Below are 20,971 nucleotides of genomic sequence, written 5' to 3'. Positions count from 1 at the left end.
ATTTACTATGGAACTATTTTTTTCAATGAAATCGTAGTAAAATTTTTGCCAATATTGGCAACATGCAAAACTGTAATCTGCAGTAAAGCAGTTAAAAAAGATAAGCAACGATAATTTGATTGATTTTGATGTAGATGGTTTCATGATGGATGGAACAGTTGAAGAAACGTTGGTTTTTAAAAAGGCTGTTAAATGTCACGAAAATGCAAAAACAGTTAGTTCAAAATAACCTCTATGACGGGTGCTTGTATGACGTCATGAGTGATGTCATTGAAAAAGTTTTACATTAAGCTCGATTCGGGCCGCAACATAACTCGGCAGCTGCATTTTGTTTCGACGCCATTTTTTGCAGTGTTCATTCGTTTTGAAAGTGTTGTTTTTTCGAAAATTGACTGGATTACTGGGATTATTTACACGCAATGCCTATTGGGTAATCAAATAATTACCTATTCAGTCATACTTTAACCATTGTTTGTTTTGATAACTAATTTAAGCCTGAAAATTTGGTAAACATGTTCTTGATAAAATGAACAGCATCTTCAGCATCAGAGAAAACATATTTGAAATTTCTTTGTTCATTGCATATGACGTAATGGAATCATGTCCATATAAGTCGTATGTTCTGAATAAAATCGACAGAAATAACTACAGTTCGGAGGAGTTAGTCGTTTTAGACATAATTTAGTGCTTTTAATAGTCAAAACAATTGCAGAAAAAACTATTTAGTAAACACATCAGCTTGCCAGGAAAAGACAACTCAGTAGAAAATATGAAAGTTATATGTGGTTTATTTCATGTTTTGGTATTTGTATGCAGCTACGTTATATATGCTAAAATATGTTTTTGTGCAAAAGTTAGCATCGTTGACCAACTTTCGGTCAAAAACCTGGTCGCTCAGCCTTCATTGTTATGATGCAGGCCCTGATAGCGCATATGTAAAGCAAAAAAACGGGCATTAACGGCACGTGAATTTACTGAATAATGCACGTTTTCTACCGATAACGCCCGGGTTTTTGCGTTTTAATACACCACGATAACGGACCGAAAACACACATTTTAAGCAATAATACGTATTTATAATATTCTTGACCTTGAAAAGATAGAAAGTAATCATATAAATAAGGAACTATTTTATCTGTGCATTCATTGTGGTATAAAATTAGGTTGCGATAGCTGTTCTAATTTACCCACCGTTGAGAACAACGAGAGAAAGAAAAAAGAGAAAATGCTCTTGAATAATCAATTTATTTTAGCAGAAATGTAGATTTAAATGAATGTAAATATAAGTATTAAAATTCGACATGTTGCATTTTATTGGGGTATGGTATGCAATGGCGCAGTTCAAAATATTGGTGGAGTCCTTCGGACTCCACCCATTTTGAACAGCCCCATTGCATACCATACCCCAATAAAATGCAACATGTCGAATTTTAATCCTTAAACGTCATTAGGTATGACGCAGCCAGGGATCAAACCCACGACCTCCCACTCCGTAGGCAGACGCCTTAACCACTGGGCCACAGAGACGGTTAGGGATTCATTGTAATGTTGATCATAAGGTGTCATACTGTTTCATGTACATGACAGTTTCCAACCAAAACCTTAGAAGAAGCTAGTATTAAAGATATATATATGTATACATGCATTTGATCATTTATTGACATGAACATAATGTAAGCAGGGCTTTACCTGACCACCAGCCTATGGGAGACAGTGTTGTCTGGGTGTCCATTCAGACATTCCTCAAACTTAAGCTCCAGGTGTACCTTCCCCTGGAAAAAGGGCTTAATAAAGTGACTGACATTTTCAGAGATTTACATAAACATGAAGTTAAGTATTTTAAAACTATTTTCACAGCAAATTATTTAAAATTTATTAAAATTGGCAAATTTAAATACAAAATAAAACAAGAGCTGTCACTGTATGTGATGAATGCCCCTGAATGTGACATTGACCTATATACAAGGTCAGTACATGAAAAGTTAAAGATCAAACAAATACATATGGCAAGTTATTTTAAATTGCCTCTGAACATAAAAAAATACCACCCATACTTGACAACCTACATTCTGATGTCCTTATATTCAGCATTCCATTGTGAATAAACACTAAGTGTATCTTTCACCTTAGAGGTAGGGACATGGGTCTTGCACGTGACACGTCGTCTTGGCATGTCGAACAAATGTGGCAAGATATTTTATTATCTGTCCATACAAGAGAAAGTTACAGCCCAGACACGACAACCTATACTCTATGTCCTTATATGCAGCATTCCATTGTGAATTAACACTAAGTGTGACCTTGACCTAAGAAATAGGGACACGGGTCTTGCACGCAACACGTCGTCTTGGTATGCCGAACACATGTGGCAAGTTATTTTAAAATCTGTCCATAAAAGGGAAAGTTACAGCCTGGACACGATAATCTATCCTCTATGTCATTATATGCAGCATTCCATTGTGAATAAACACCTAAGTGTGACCTTGACCTTAGAGGTAGGGACACAGGTCTTGCACGCGACACGTCATCTTGGTATGTCAAACACATGTGGCAAGTTATTTTAAAATCTGTCCATACAAGGGAAAGTTACAGCCCGGACACGACAACCTATACTCTATGTCCTTATATGCAGCATTCCATTGTGAATAAACACTAAGTGTGACCTTGACCTAAGAGGTAGGGACATGGGTCTTGCACGCGACATGTCGTCTTGGTATGCCGAACATATGTGGCAAGTTATTCTAAAATCTGTCCATACAAGGGAAAGTTACAGTCCGGACACAACAACCTATACTCTATGTCCTTATATGCAGCATTCCATTGTGAATAAACACCTAAGTGTGACCTTGACCTTAGAGGTAGGGACACGGTTCTTGCACGCAACACGTCATCTTGGTATGCCGAACACATGTGGCAAGTTATTTTAAAATCTGTCAATAAAAGGGAAAGTTACAGCCTGGACACGATAATCTATCCTCTATGTCCTTATATTCAGCATTCCATTGTGAATAAACACTAAGTGTATCTTTCACCTTAGAGGTAGGGACATGGGTCTTGCACGTGACACGTCGTCTTGGCATGTCGAACAAATGTGGCAAGATATTTTATTATCTGTCCATACAAGAGAAAGTTACAGCCCAGACACGACAACCTATACTCTATGTCCTTATATGCAGCATTCCATTGTGAATAAACACTAAGTGTGACCTTGACCTAAGAAATAGGGACACGGGTCTTGCACGCAACACGTCGTCTTGGTATGCCGAACACATGTAGCAAGTTATTTCAAAATCTGTCCATAAAAGGGAAAGTTACAGCCTGGACACGATAATCTATCCTCTATGTCATTATATGCAGCATTCCATTGTGAATAAACACCTAAGTGTGACCTTGACCTTAGAGGTAGGGACACAGGTCTTGCACGCGACACTTCGTCTTGGTATGTCAAACACATGTGGAAAGTTATTTTAAAATCTGTCCATACAAGGGAAAGTTACAGCCCGGACACGACAACCTATACTCTATGTCCTTATATGCAGCATTCCATTGTGAATAAACACTAAGTGTGACCTTGACCTAAGAGGTAGGGACATGGGTCTTGCACGCGACATGTCGTCTTGGTATGCCGAACACATGTGGCAAGTTATTTTAAAATCTGTCCATACAAGGGAAAGTTACAGTCCGGACACAACAACCTATACTCTATGTCCTTATATGCAGCATTCCATTGTGAATAAACACCTAAGTGTTACCTTGACCTTAGAGGTAGGGACACGGTTCTTGCACGCAACACGTCATCTTGGTATGCCGAACACATGTGGCAAGTTATTTTAAAATCTGTCCATACAAGGGAAAGTTACAGCCCGGACACGACAATCTATACTCTATGTCCTTATATGCATCACTCAATTGTGAATAAACACTAAGTGTGACCTTGACCTTAGAGGTAGGGACAGGGTTCTTGCACGCGATACGTCGTCTTGGTATGTCAAACACATGTGGCAAGTTATTTTAAAATCTGTCCATACAAGGGAAAGTTACAGCCCAGACACAACAACCTATACTCTATGTCGTTATATGCAGCATTCCATTGTGATTAAACACTAAGTGTGACCTTGACCTAAGAGGTAGGGACAAGGGTCTTGCACGCGACACGTCGTCTTGGTATGCCGAACACATGTGGCAAGTTATTTCAAAATCTGTCCATACAAGGGAAAGTTATAGTCTGGACACAACAACCTATACTCTATGTCCTTATATGCAGCATTCCATTGTGAATAAACACCTAAGTGTGACCTTGACCTTAGAGGTAGGGACACGGTTCTTGCACGCGACACGTCGTCTTGGTATGCCGAATACATGTGGCATGTTATTTTGAAATCTGTCCATACAAGGGAAAGTTACAGCCCAGACACGACAACCTATACTCTATGTCGTTATATGCAGCATTCCATTGTGAATAAACACTAAGTGTGACCTTGACCTAAGAAATAGGGACACGGGTCTTGCACGCAACACGTCGTCTTGGTATGCCGAACACATGTAGCAAGTTATTTTAAAATCTGTCCATAAAAGGGAAAGTTACAGCCTGGACACGATAATCTATCCTCTATGTCATTATATGCAGCATTCCATTGTGAATAAACACCTAAGTGTGACCTTGACCTTAGAGGTAGGGACACAGGTCTTGCACGCGACACGTCGTCTTGGTATGTCAAACACATGTGGCAAGTTATTTTAAAATCTGTCCATACAAGGGAAAGTTACAGCCCGGACACGACAACCTATACTCTATGTCCTTATATGCAGCATTCCATTGTGAATAAACACTAAGTGTGACCTTGACATAAGAGGTAGGGACACAGGTCTTGCACGCGACACGTCGTCTTGGTATGTCAAACACATGTGGCAAGTTATTTTAAAATCTGTCCATACAAGGGAAAGTTACAGCCCGGACACGACAACCTATACTCTATGTCCTTATATGCAGCATTCCATTGTGAATAAACACTAAGTGTGACCTTGACCTAAGAGGTAGGGACATGGGTCTTGCACCCGACATGTCGTCTTGGTATGCCGAACACATGTGGCAAGTTATTTTAAAATCTGTTCATACAAGGGAAAGTTACAGCCCGGACACAACCACCTATACTCTATGTCGTTATATGCAGCATTCCATTGTGATTAAACACTAAGTGTGACCTTGACCTAAGAGGTAGGGACAAGGGTCTTGCACGCGACACGTTGTCTTGGTATGCCGAACACATGTGGCAAGTTATTTTAAAATCTGTCCATACAAGGGAAAGTTACAGCCCGGACACGACAACCTATACTCTATGTCCTTATATGCATCACTCAATTGTGAATAAACACTAAGTGTGACCTTGACCTTAGAGGTAGGGACACGGTTCTTGCACGCGATACGTCGTCTTGGTATGCTGAACACATGTGGCAAGTTATTTTAAAATCTGTCCATACAAGGGAAAGTTATAGTCCGGACACAACAACCTATACTCTATGTCCTTATATGCAGCATTCCATTGTGAATAAACACCTAAGTGTGACCTTGACCTTAGAGGTAGGGACACGGTTCTTGCACGCGACACATCGTCTTGGTATGCCGAACACATGTGGCAAGTTATTTTAAAATCCGTCCATACAAGGGAAAGTTACAGCCCGGACACGACAACCTATACTCTATGTCCTTAAATACAGCATTCCATTGTGAATAAACACCTAAGTGTGACCTTGACCTAAGTGGTAGGGACACGGTTCTTGCACGCGACACGTCGTCTTGGTATGCCGAACACATATGGCAAGTTATTTTAAAATCGGTCCATACAAGGGAAAGTTACAGCCCGGACACGAGTTATTGAGCCGGACACACGGACGGACAGAAGGACTGTGCGATTTTAATATGCCCACCTTCGGGGGCATAAAAATAATAAAATAATTTCCTCATAACATGATATATAATCTTAATATTATTTATAACCAAAAAAACAAACAGACGTCACATGTAGTGAAGGCTTTACAGTAAACAAGAATAAATTGTGCCACTGTTATGTCAAGTGCCCCCATACATGAAAAAACAATCAACTATATTCCCAGCTGGTGTGTAAGCTTATTTATATTTACACCCAGGCCTTGCCCATTTGGCGAGTGCTCCGTTTAGACTGTTAGGCCAGTTTTTTTATTTTTCGTTTTACGGGAAATTTTTTAAAAATAAGCTCCAGGAGAAGAGAATAAAATAAAGAAAAAGATGTCGAAAAATGAGCGTCGAGAAAAAAATAAATATAATAAGATGGATTTTTCGTATTTTTTTCGGAAACATTTATAGAATGTGTGTTTTGAAGTTGTGCACACTTGTTTTGTACTCCATACTGCCTGTAGTACAATAGATCTGTATAATAAAGTCAAACAAAGATGTCATTTTCAAGTAGCCACAATAATGCACCAGTCAATTGTAACCACGCACCCCCCCCCCCCCAGGCCCAGAGAATAGAGGAGATTTTGACTTTTAGTCCAGCCAATCCTTGGTAAAACCCCGCCCTGCGGAGACAAGCTACTGGTTAAATCCCCGCCAAAATTCCCCCGCACCCCAAGGTAAGGCGCATTCACCACTATTTTCGGCGCTAAAACAAACCACCGCATTCACTTGGCACTGCGGGGCCACCTGGTAGGTAAAAACACGGCCTGTTTCTCTCGTTATCCCCTATATACCCCCCGGACTTGGGGTGCCGTGGTTACAATTGACTGGTGCATAATGCATGTTTAAGGAACTTTTTTAAACATTTGGATATTCGTTTTACTCCCTAAATGCCACAAGTCAACTGATTCAAACCAGTGTAAATATATTCTTCAACTGTAACTCCACATTATTTAACACTGCACTGTTAAATAAAAATTACACATAAATTATTATATATGCATGATTTTAATATGAGCATCTATTCTTTTGTAGTGCTTTTAATAGTCAGTGAAACTCGCACTGGCAAATCATTAGGCATCTGGCACATTGTTTGTGTCTAAAATGTTGATTAATATCATTTTGGGTAAAAACATTGAGATAAACAACACATCTGAAGAAATTAAATGTCTTTGATATACAAGAAAAAAAATGAGGTATGTAACTCAAACTTACCAGATTTCACAGTAGTGTCATTTTTTTTAGTTTCTTAATCAACATACAAACAATCCATTCTAAAATGGGTGACATGAAAAGAGGAGCCAATGCCCATTAAAATGGTATGTGATATGTTGGTATAACTTTATTGCCTTTAGACAAACAAGCCAAATCCAATGTCACATTCTCGTCTTTTTCTGTAGTCGGAAATTGTACAGCAAATTCCAATTCTCAGTGTATTCCCGTGTAAACAGGTCTACACACAGAAATATTTAAGTGATTTTATCCTTTGGTATAAAGAAAATACAATTCCGTTCCGAAATATCACAAAATGACACACGCACTGATTTTATGAACAACAGTGTCAGTCTTCAAACTAAATCCACTTTAAAATTTCGTAAAAGGCGGCCATTTTCCTAACAAGTGCTTAGATGATGATAATGAGCAAGTTTCAAGTTTTTTTCATCATGGCATATAATATGCATGTGATATCACAAAACAATCAAACATATTTCAGTTAAAACCATAAGGTATGACGTCACCATTGCGTCATATGTACTTCCGTTGTGTGGAAAATTCTCAATAAAAAAATAATGTTTTTATGACTGATAGACATGTTTTCATATGCTCAATACACTGTAAATCAAACATATCATTATTCCTGAAACTTTTATACCTTGAGTATCTATTATTGAGTGATTTATTATTTAGAATAGAGATTTAAGCATAAACTGCTGCCCTATAGTTGAAAGGTCATTTTGGAAGAACTGTCATGGCGGACTGTGCAATTTTTAGAGTTTGTTTTTCAAGTGGAGAGATTTTTCTTAGGAATAACTTGACCCCTCTCTTTTATTGGCTTAAAAGGTAATTTAAAGCTTGTACTTTTAGAATATATATGTTTATCATAGTCTGCATTCACTCGAAATGCCTTTAAATGTTGTCTAAAATTAATCATTTCATATTGAATTATAGAGGAAATGACAATGGTGGTGTGTAACCATAAGCAAGAAGCGCCGGCTTCCACCATCTTGGAAATTGTGCGTGATAATTTTTTGTTGTTGTGAAATTAGCATTAGGTTACATAACACTAAATTTTATTTCCTATCAGAGATCAAAGAAAGGGGCGGCGGAAAAAATAAAAATAAAGTTAGGAATTTGAATCTTTTTCTTATATGGGTTTTGCAATATTTAGGTACGGCGCTCCCGTAAAACGAAAAATAAAAAACTCTGGCCTTAGTCATTTTAGGTTTTTGGAGCTTAGTGCACAGACAGAATGTAACCCTGGTTAGAGATACCCTGGTTCCTTAATGGACACCTGTGTAAAGCACTTTCACAGGGGACCCCCATTTTACGTCCCTCCCACAAGATGATTAGTATTTTTAGTGATGCAACATGGAATCAAACCTGTGTCCCCTGGATTGATAGTCATGTGTGTTACCACTAGACCACGGATCACCACACTAAATTTTACTTTTATTTATTAACAAAAACACAAACATGTAGTAAAGGCTTTACAGCAAATGAGAATATTGGTGTTGCTGTTATGTCAAATATCCCCATACATGAAAAAAACCATCAATTATTTTCACAACATAGTGAACCTCTAGTTATACACCACCCAGTTACCTGTACTTCAGTGCTGGCTCCCAGCGATGTGATAGGGAACCAGTGCTCCTTGTTGTGGTACTTCCCCAGTTCTCGCCTCCGTATTGACACCTTCCCTATCACCTAGAACAAGGTTGCACAAGGTTGTCATAAGGTTGTCACAGATATCAGGTTATAAGTGTATAGACACCTTTCCTATCACCTAGAACAAGGTTGTCACAAATATCAGGTTATAAGTGTATAGACACCTTCCCTATCACCTAGAACAAGGTTGTCACAAATATCAGGTTATAAGTGTATACACACCTTCCCTAATACCTAGAACAAGGTTGTCACAAATATCAGGTTATAAGTGTATAGACACCTTCCCTATCACCTAGAACAAGGTTGTCACAAATATCAGGTTATAAGTGTATAGACACCTTCCCTATCACCTAGAACAAGGTTGTCACAGATATCAGGTTATAAGTGTATAGACACCTTCCCTATCACCTAGAACAAGGTTGTCACAAATATCAGGTTATAAGTGTATAGACACCTTCCCTATCACCTAGAACAAGGTTGTCACAAATATCAGGTTATAAGTGTATAGACACCTTCCCTATCACCAAGAACAAGGTTGTCACAAATATCAGGTTATAAGTGTATAGACACCTTCCCTATCACCTAGAACAAGGTTGTCACAGATATCAGGTTATAAGTGTATAGACACCTTCCCTATCACCTAGAACAAGGTTGTCACAGATATCAGGTTATAAGTGTAAAGACACCTTCCCTATCACCTAGAACAAGGTTGTCACAAATATCAGGTTATAAGTGTATAGACACCTTTCCTATCACCAAGAACAAGGTTGTCACAAATATCAGGTTATAAGTGTATAGACACCTTTCCTATCACCTAGAACAAGGTTGTCACAGATATCAGGTTATAAGTGTATAGACACCTTTCCTATCACCTAGAACAAGGTTGTCACAAATATCAGGTTATAAGTGTATAGACACCTTCCCTATCACCTAGAACAAGGTTGTCACAAATATCAGGTTATAAGTGTATAGACACCTTTCCTATCACCTAGAACAAGGTTGTCACAAATATCAGGTTATAAGTGTATAGACACCTTTCCTATCACCTAGAACAAGGTTGTCACAGATATCAGGTTATAAGTGTATAGACACCTTCCCTAATACCTAGAACAAGGTTGTCACAAATATCAGATTATAAGTGTATAGACACCTTCCCTAATACCTAGAACAATGTTGTCACAAATATCAGGTTATAAGTGTATAGACACCTTCCCTAATACCTAGAACAATGTTGTCACAAATATCAGGTTATAAGTGTATAGACACCTTCCCTATCACCTAGAACAAGGTTGTCACAAATATCAGGTTATAAGTGTATAGACACCTTCCCTATCACCTAGAACAAGGTTGTCACAAATATCAGGTTATAAGTGTATAGACACCTTCCCTAATACCTAGAACAAGGTTGCACAAATATCAGGTTATAAGTGTATAGACACCTTCCCTAATACCTAGAACAAGGTTGTCACAAATATCAGATTATAAGTGTATAGACACCTTCCCTAATACCTAGAACAAGGTTGTCACAGATATCAGGTTATAAGTGTATAGACACCTTCCCTAATACCTAGAACAAGGTTGTCACAAATATCAGGTAATAAGTGTATAGACACCTTCCCTAATACCTAGAACAAGGTTGTCACAAATATCAGGTAATTAGTGTATAGACACCTTCCCTATCACCAAGAACAAGGTTGTCACAAATATCAGGTTATAAGTGTTTAGACACCTTTCCTATCACCTAGAACAAGGTTGTCACAAATATCAGGTTATAAGTGTATAGACACCTTTCCTATCACCTAGAACAAGGTTGTCACAAATATCAGGTTATAAGTGTATTGACACCTTCCCTATCACCAAGAACAAGGTTGTCACAAATATCAGGTTATAAGTGTATAGACACCTTCCCTATCACCAAGAACAAGGTTGTCACAAATATCAGGTTATAAGTGTATAGACACCTTCCCTATCACCTAGAACAAGGTTGTCACAAATATCAGGTTATAAGTGTATAGACACCTTCCCTATCACCAAGAACAAGGTTGTCACAAATATCAGGTTATAAGTGTATAGACACCTTCCCTATCACCTAGAACAAGGTTGTCACAGATATCAGGTTATAAGTGTATAGACACCTTCCCTATCACCTAGAACAAGGTTGTCACAGATATCAGGTTATAAGTGTATAGACACCTTCCCTATCACCTAGAACAAGGTTGTCACAAATATCAGGTTATAAGTGTATAGACACCTTTCCTATCACCTAGAACAAGGTTGTCACAAATATCAGGTTATAAGTGTATAGACACCTTTCCTATCACCTAGAACAAGGTCGTCACAGATATCAGGTTATAAGTGTATAGACACCTTTCCTATCACCTAGAACAAGGTTGTCACAAATATCAGGTTATAAGTGTATAGACACCTTCCCTATCACCTAGAACAAGGTTGTCACAAATATCAGGTTATAAGTGTATAGACACCTTTCCTATCACCTAGAACAAGGTTGTCACAAATATCAGGTTATAAGTGTATAGACACCTTCCCTATCACCTAGAACAAGGTTGTCACAAATATCAGGTTATAAGTGTATAGACACCTTTCCTATCACCTAGAACAAGGTTGTCACAGATATCAGGTTATAAGTGTATAGACACCTTCCCTAATACCTAGAACAAGGTTGTCACAAATATCAGATTATAAGTGTATAGACACCTTCCCTAATACCTAGAACAATGTTGTCACAAATATCAGGTTATAAGTGTATAGACACCTTCCCTAATACCTAGAACAATGTTGTCACAAATATCAGGTTATAAGTGTATAGACACCTTCCCTATCACCTAGAACAAGGTTGTCACAAATATCAGGTTATAAGTGTATAGACACCTTCCCTATCACCTAGAACAAGGTTGTCACAAATATCAGGTTATAAGTGTATAGACACCTTCCCTAATACCTAGAACAAGGTTGCACAAATATCAGGTTATAAGTGTATAGACACCTTCCCTAATACCTAGAACAAGGTTGTCACAAATATCAGATTATAAGTGTATAGACACCTTCCCTAATACCTAGAACAAGGTTGTCACAGATATCAGGTTATAAGTGTATAGACACCTTCCCTAATACCTAGAACAAGGTTGTCACAGATATCAGGTAATAAGTGTATAGACACCTTTCCTATCACCTAGAACAAGGTTGTCACAGATATCAGGTTATAAGTGTATAGACACCTTCCCTATCACCTAGAACAAGGTTGTCACAGATATCAGGTTATAAGTGTATAGACACCTTCCCTAATACCTAGAACAAGGTTGTCACAAATATCAGGTAATTAGTGTATAGACACCTTCCCTATCACCAAGAACAAGGTTGTCACAAATATCAGGTTATAAGTGTTTAGACACCTTTCCTATCACCTAGAACAAGGTTGTCACAAATATCAGGTTATAAGTGTATAGACACCTTTCCTATCACCTAGAACAAGGTTGTCACAAATATCAGGTTATAAGTGTATAGACACCTTCCCTATCACCAAGAACAAGGTTGTCACAAATATCAGGTTATAAGTGTATAGACACCTTCCCTATCACCAAGAACAAGGTTGTCACAAATATCAGGTTATAAGTGTATAGACACCTTTCCTATCACCTAGAACAAGGCTGTCACAAATATCAGGTTATAAGTGTATAGACACCTTCCCTATCACCTAGAACAAGGTTGCACAAATATCAGGTTATAAGTGTATAGACACCTTCCCTATCACCTAGAACAAGGTGTCACAAATATCAGGTTATAAGTGTATAGACACCTTCCCTATCACCTAGAACAAGGTTGTCACAAATATCAGGTTATAAGTGTATAGACACCTTTCCTATCACCTAGAACAAGGTTGTCACAGATATCAGGTTATAAGTGTATAGACACCTTTCCTATCACCTAGAACAAGGTTGTCACATATATCAGGTTATAAGTGTATAAACACCTTCCCTATCACCAAGAACAAGGTTGTCACAGATATCAGGTTATAAGTGTATAGACACCTTCCCTATCTCCTAGAACAAGGTTGTCACAGATATCAGGTTATAAGTGTATAGACACCTTCCCTATCACCTAGAACAAGGTTGTCACAGATATCAGGTTATAAGTGTATAGACACCTTTCCTATCACCTAGAACAAGGTTGTCACAAATATCAGGTAATTAGTGTATAGACACCTTTCCTATCACCTAGAACAAGGTTGTCACAAATATCAGGTAATTAGTGTATAGACACCTTCCCTATCACCTAGAACAATGTTGTCACAAATATCAGGTTATAAGTGTATAGACACCTTCCCTATCACCTAGAACAAGGTTGTCACAGATATCAGGTTATAAGTGTATAGACACCTTCCCTATCACCTAGAACAAGGTTGTCACAAATATCAGGTTATAAGTGTATAGACACCTTCCCTATCACCTAGAACAAGGTTGTCACAGATATCAGGTTATAAGTGTATAGACACCTTCCCTATCACCTAGAACAAGGTTGTCACAGATATCAGGTTATAAGTGTATAGACACCTTCCCTATCACCTAGAACAAGGTTGTCACAAATATCAGGTTTTAAGTGTATAGACACCTTCCCTATCACCTAGAACAAGGTTGTCACAAATATCAGGTTATAAGTGTATAGACACCTTCCCTATCACCTAGAACAAGGTTGTCACAAATATCAGGTTATAAGTGTATAGACACCTTTCCTATCACCTAGAACAAGGTTGTCACAAATATCAGGTTATAAGTGTATAGACACCTTTCCTATCACCTAGAACAAGGTTGTCACAAATATCAGGTTATAAGTGTATAGACACCTTTCCTATCACCTAGAACAAGGTTGTCACAAATATCAGGTTATAAGTGTATAGACACCTTCCCTATCACCTAGAACAAGGTTGTCACAGATATCAGGTTATAAGTGTATAGACACCTTCCCTATCACCTAGAACAAGGTTGTCACAAATATCAGGTTATAAGTGTATAGACACCTTCCCTATCTCCTAGAACAAGGTTGTCACAAATATCAGGTTATAAGTGTATAGACACCTTCCCTATCACCTAGAACAAGGTTGTCACAAATATCAGGTTATAAGTGTATAGACACCTTCCCTATCACCTAGAACAAGGTTGTCACAGATATCAGGCTATAAGTGTATAGACACCTTCCCTTTCACCTAGAACAAGGTTGTCACAAATATCATGTTATAAGTGTATAGACACCTTCCCTATCACCAAGAACAAGGTTGTCACAAATATCAGGTTATAAGTGTATAGACACCTTTCCTATCACCTAGAACAAGGTTGTCACAGATATCAGGTTATAAGTGTATAGACACCTTTCCTATCACCTAGAACAAGGTTGTCACAGATATCAGGTTATAAGTGTATAGACACCTTCCCTATCACCTAGAACAAGGTTGTCACAGATATCAGGTTATAAGTGTATAGACACCTTCCCTATCACCTAGAACAAGGTTGTCACAAATATCAGGTTAAAAGTGTATAGACACCTTTCCTATCACCTAGAACAAGGTTGTCACAGATATCAGGTTATAAGTGTATAGACACCTTCCCTATCACCTAGAACAAGGTTGTCACAGATATCAGGTTATAAGTGTATGGACACCTTTCCTAACACCTATAACAAGGTTGTCACAGATATCAGGTTATAAGTGTATAGACACCTTCCCTAATACCTATAACAAGGTTGTCACAGATATCAGGTTATAAGTGTATGGACACCTTTCCTAACACCTATAACAAGGTTGTCACAGATATCAGGTTATAAGTGTATAGACACCTTCCCTAATACCTAGAACAAGGTTGTCACAGATATCAGGTTATAAGTGTATAGACACCTTCCCTAACACCTAGAACAAGGTTGTCACAAATATCAGGTTATAAGTGTATAGACACCTTCCCTAATACCTAACACAAGGTTGTCACAAATATCAGGTTATAAGTGTATAGACACCTTCCCTAATACCTAGAACAAGGTTGTCACAGATATCAGGTTATAAGTGTATAGACACCTTTCCTAATACCTAGAACAAGGTTGTCACAAATATCAGGTAATAAGTGTATAGACACCTTCCCTAATACCTAGAACAAGGTTGTCACAGATATCAGGTTATAAGTGTATAGACACCTTCCCTAATACCTAGAACAAGGTTGTCACAAATATCAGGTTATAAGTGTATAGACACCTTTCCTAACACCTAGAACAAGGTTGTCACAAATATCAGGTAATAAGTGTATAGACACCTTCCCTAATACCTAGAACAAGGTTGTCACAGATATCAGGTTATAAGTGTATAGACACCTTTCCTATCACCAAGAACAAGGTTGTCACAGATATCAGGTTATAAGTGTATAAACACCTTCCCTATCACCTAGAACAAGGTTGTCACAAATATCAGGTAATAAGTGTATAGACACCTTTCCTATCACCAAGAACAAGGTTGTCACAGATATCAGGTTATAAGTGTATAGACACCTTTCCTAATACCTAGAACAAGGTTGTCACAGATATCAGGTTATAAGTGTATAGACACCTTTCCTATCACCAAGAACAAGGTTGTCACAGATATCAGGTTATAAGTGTATAGACACCTTTCCTATCACCAAGAACAAGGTTGTCACAGATATCAGGTTAAAAGTGTATAGACACCTTCCCTATCACCTAGAACAAGGTTGTCACAAATATCAGGTAATAAGTGTATAGACACCTTTCCTATCACCAAGAACAAGGTTGTCACAGATATCAGGTTATAAGTGTATAGACACCTTTCCTATCACCAAGAACAAGGTTGTCACAGATATCAGGTTATAAGTGTATAGACACCTTCCCTAATACCTAGAACAAGGTTGCACAAATATCAGGTTATAAGTGTATAGACACCTTCCCTATCACCTAGAACAAGGTTGTCACAGATATCAGGTTATAAGTGTATAGACACCTTTCCTATCACCTATAACAAGGTTGTCACAAATATCAGGTTATAAGTGTATACACACCTTCCCTATCACCTAGAACAAGGTTGTCACAAATATCAGGTTATAAGTGTATAGACACCTTCCCTATCACCAAGAACAAGGTTGTCACAAATATCAGGTTATAAGTGTATAGACACCTTCCCTATCACCTAGAACAAGGTTGTCACAAATATCAGGTTATAAGTGTATAGACACCTTCCCTATCACCAAGAACAAGGTTGTCACAGATATCAGGTTATAAGTGTATAGACACCTTCCCTATCACCTAGAACAAGGTTGTCACAGATATCAGGTTATAAGTGTATAGACACCTTCCCTATCTCCTAGAACAAGGTTGTCACAAATATCAGGTTATAAGTGTATAGACACCTTTCCTATCACCTATAACAAGGTGTCACAAATATCAGGTTATAAGTGTATAGACACCTTCCCTATCACCTAGAACAAGGTTGTCACAAATATCAGGTTATAAGTGTATAGACACCTTCCCTATCACCTAGAACAAGGTTGTCATAAATATCAGGTAATTAGTGTATAGACACCTTTCCTATCACCTAGAACAAGGTTGTCACAGATATCAGGTTATAAGTGTATAGACACCTTCCCTATCACCTATAACAAGGTTGTCACAAATATCAGGTTATAAGTGTATAGACACCTTCCCTATCACCTAGAACAAGGTTGTCACAGATATCAGGTTATAAGTGTATAGACACCTTTCCTATCACCTAGAACAAGGTTGTCACAGATATCAGGTTATAAGTGTATAGACACCTTTCCTATCACCTAGAACAAGGTTGTCACAAATATCAGGTTATAAGTGTATAGACACCTTCCCTATCACCTAGAACAAGGTTGTCACAAATATCAGGTAATTAGTGTATAGACACCTTCCCTATCACCTAGAACAAGGTTGTCACAAATATCAGGTTATAAGTGTATAGACACCTTCCCTATCACCAAGAACAAGGTTGTCACAGATATCAGGTTATAAGTGTATAGACACCTTTCCTATCACCAAGAACAAGGTTGTCACAAATATCAGGTTATAAGTGTATGGACACCTTTCCTATCACCTAGAACAAGGTTGTCACAAATATCAGGTTATAAGTGTATAGACACCTTTCCTATCACCTAGAACAAGGTTGTCACAAATATCAGGTAATTAGTGTATAGACACCTTCCCTATCACCTAGAACAAGGTTGTCACAAATATCAGGTTATAAGTGTAAAGACACCTTCCCTATCACCTATAACAAGGTTGTCACAGATATCAGGTTATAAGTGTATAGACACCTTTCCTATCACTTAGAACAAGGTTGTCACAAATATCAGGTTATAAGTGTATAGACACCTTCCCTATCACCTAGAACAAGGTTGTCACAAATATCAGGTTATAAGTGTATAGACACCTTCCCTATCACCTAGAACAAGGTTGTCACAAATATCAGGTTATAAGTGTATAGACACCTTCCCTAATACCTAGAACAAGGTTGTCACAGATATCAGGTTATAAGTGTATAGACACCTTTCCTATCACCTAGAACAAGGTTGTCACAGATATCAGGTTATAAGTGTATAGACACCTTCCCTAACACCTAGAACAAGGTTGTCACAGATATCAGGTTATAAGTGTATAGACACCTTTCCTATCACCTAGAACAAGGTTGTCACAGATTTCAGGTTATAAGTGTATAGACACCTTCCCTATCACCTATAACAAGGTTGTCACAGATATCAGGTTATAAGTGTATAGACACCTTCCCTAATACCTAGAACAAGGTTGTCACAGATATCAGGTTATAAGTGTATAGACACCTTCCCTAACACCTATAACAAGGTTGTCACATATATCAGGTTATAAGTGTATAGACACCTTCCCTTTCATTTAGAACAAGGTTGTCACAAATAACTGGTTATAAGTGTAAGGTTTTAACTCAGCAACAGTTTATTTAATTTACCTAAGGGCTATATCAGTACGGGGGGAAGGCAGTTATTTTGATAGTATATGGGTGGGTGTCTTTTTTGCTATTTTGGATCCTGAAAGGGTAAATTTGCTTCTGTAGGGGGGTGGTATATTTTAAAAGTGCATTTTCTCGGAGGATTATATGTTTAAATGGAATAGCCCTAAGTCTGTTTCTTGTTTATTCTTTTAAAAATGTTTAAATCCATATACTGTACATCAGAATATAAATTTTAAGGATTTATATGGTTGTATAGCATCTTTGTGAGCTGAGAAAACAGCTACAGTTAAGTTTACCATCGAAGGGTAAGATAAACATAGGTGTTTTTATCCAAGTAACTAATACCTTGTCTGGCTTTTCGTAAACATAGCAGGACAGGTAGCGAAACTGTCGCGGGATCTCTCCAAAGAATTCTTCACCATAAAATGGACTGAAAGATATGAATCAATGACAATGGTTGAAAATTCCAAATATCCACATAATTATTAACATCATGTTGCATCAAAGTACATGTTATCTTCAAATAAGGAAGTCAGGGTTCAAATTTGGATTCTTAAGATGTATATTAGAGTTATTTTTAAATATTGCACTTGACTTTTGCCTTAGCTTGCAAATTTTGTGAGTGGATATTTATCTTCTCAGATCAAAAGTAGAGCACTTGATTGTTACAATAGGCTATACAATTACAGATTACATTGTATTAGCTGTGCAGGCAATGGTAACAGATGGGAATGCAATGGTTATTGATATGACATAATGTTTTTGCATCCCTAAGAATACTCTAGATTTCAGATGTTTATTTTAGGACTGTTATTCACACATGCACACAGGTTGATCTGCAATTTTATAAATGTTGACATAATTTGCAGAAAACATTGTCGGATGTATAATCTTTTTTCGTTACCTTCTAGAATGCTTGATAAACTCAGAAGTATAATGAAATTATGATGTTAAACTGAATTACTGACTTTGGTAAGACTGGGCTTGGGACGAACAAAAAAGGCCACCTTTAGGACCTTCATATCATTATGGATGCATGCTTTTAAATGGAATTGCAGCCTATGTATGGTTATGATATTTAATTTCACCATATATCTCATACATTTTGCGAGTGTTTTTAGTCATTTTTCCATTAAGAACTAAAACCACTCGCAAAAATATGCAAGTGCATGACAAAGCTAAATTCTATCCCTGAAAGTTATAGAATTAAATTTGATATTATTAAATTTCACCCACTTGACAGACTTTTCCACAGCTGCAGTTCTGTAAATCTCCTCCCGATCCAAATTCAAGGAACAAAATGTGCTCTTCAATCCGTTTTGGGAAAATGGAAGGTTTTTGGCTTCACCTAGAAAAATAATTCATATAAAAGAATAATTATTTAAGAATTAATATTGCACAGAAGTGAATTCAAACTATTGGCATTCTTACTCATACCCGAGCATACTGATATACTGATTGAACTGATTTTTGCACAGAAAAACACACACAATTTAATGCAAATAACATACCGGCATCTATTAATCCAGAAATTAATTATCTTCACAACGGCACCAAAAATGACTTCCTTTTATCTAATCTGTCAATGTGCAAATAATTGTTTTCACAATGCTCGCAAAACTTGCTTTATTATTTAGCGTCTTTTAGTGATCAACAGAATGTGTCATTAACTCATATGACAAATTATGTGGAATATCTAAATATTTACGCATGTTAACTGTTTATAGCTACAAATATCCTGTACATATTTTTACATAATTAGTTCAACACATGTTGTTGGAAAAATGAATATTGACCAGGGTTTTTTCTATAGTACCCACGGGTCCAATCATTGAACCCATTCCCAAAGCAAAATATATGATTTTTTCCCAATCTTCATACAAAAATACCAATCAAAAGTAAAAAAGGTATTTCAACCTGAACTGGTTCATTCAACATCCTAATAAATGAAGAGATGTAAAGTTTTTGGAATAATTGATATCGGAAATCATAGATTTTTATCACACTCAGAGATCAGTATGAAATATTTTCTGTCATGATTTATTGCAATAGATATTTACTCCCCAAGGATGGTTATTTCAGACAATTTATGTCTTTTGAAAAGGAAAAGAAACTAATATTTTTTAATTTCCTCATTCACAGGAGACTGAAAAGCTTGTTCTTTGAACTGTAAAATTTCCAAATTCAGGCATATTCCCGCACAAATTTTCCAAAATGTCTACGGTCTTTTTCCCAAATTGGGCAGAAAAAGCCATGTAGACCTTGATCATGGTAACACATTTATAGTTTGTGTTTCTGAGTATGCACAAGAGTTTCTGTGGATAGAACCACTAAAAACAATCCATACCATAAAACGTTTTATGCAGACTTGAAAGTTATTAAATATTTTGCCCAAATAAACTGCATAAGGAGAGGGTTACTACTTGAAGATAAATATAACTTAACTATTATTTATCCGAAATGTTTTGTCCAGATGCAGTCCACTTATGTAAACAAAAAAAGATTGGTGTTTTTTTACGAAGCTATTAACTTGAAGCACATGCTTTTGCATTATCATGACAAAAGGGTAACGATAGAACAAAATTCTATGTTGTAGCATTGTTGTTACCTATCTTAATTCGCAAACTTTCCGTTATTCTCACATCTTTGCTAGCCATGGTCCCATCCCATTTCTGTCGTATTATTTTTATGTTATGAAATTTGCAATAAAAGTACCATACGGAACTCTTCGGCCATTTTTCGCTGTTGGACAATATCGGAGGAATTCCGAATGTCGGGGTACGAGACGGGACAGGATTACGATTTTGTAGTGAAAATCGAGAAATACAATTCCATAAAGTGATGAAATACAATCCCATGTAATGAAATGCAATTTTATATTTAAAAAAAAACTCATTTATTTTTCTAAATAATGTTTGATACTGTAACAATATACAATAATCCAATTGCGAAGATCTCTGGATTAAAGTTGACCTAGTAGGCAATAAACCCTTAATTATAGGTGCATACTACAAACCACACGAGCTAGATACACTGCGGCCCGCTCAGTAGAATTTGCACAATCTCTAGCAAAAGTTAACAAAAAATTCACTAACGTTTGGGTGGCTGGGGATCTGAATCTACCAAATATGGACTGGAACACCATGAGTCCA

General features: G+C 37.2%; 1 protein-coding gene across 1 annotated transcript in view; it reads right to left on the bottom strand.

Annotated features, from left to right (window-relative positions):
* The window catches only part of LOC128219061 (ras GTPase-activating protein 3-like), a 42,313-nt gene extending 21,769 nt beyond the window's left edge, over positions 1-20,544 (bottom strand). Inside the window, exons 1-5 of the mRNA XM_052926875.1 lie at positions 20,428-20,544; positions 19,056-19,167; positions 18,165-18,249; positions 8,753-8,854; positions 1,690-1,772 (exon numbers count right to left, since the gene is read on the bottom strand). Coding sequence (XP_052782835.1) covers positions 1,690-1,772; positions 8,753-8,854; positions 18,165-18,249; positions 19,056-19,167; positions 20,428-20,476 — 431 coding nt within the window. The 5' untranslated portion in view covers positions 20,477-20,544. The remainder of the gene's footprint in view (positions 1-1,689; positions 1,773-8,752; positions 8,855-18,164; positions 18,250-19,055; positions 19,168-20,427) is intronic.
* Between the last annotated feature and the right edge of the window lie 427 nt (positions 20,545-20,971).

The sequence above is a fragment of the Mya arenaria genome, chromosome 15 (assembly GCF_026914265.1).
Source record: "Mya arenaria isolate MELC-2E11 chromosome 15, ASM2691426v1".
Classification (NCBI taxonomy): Eukaryota; Metazoa; Mollusca; class Bivalvia; order Myida; family Myidae; genus Mya; species Mya arenaria.
Note: the sequence above shows the minus strand (reverse complement) of the source record. Positions and strands in the feature narration are given on the sequence as shown.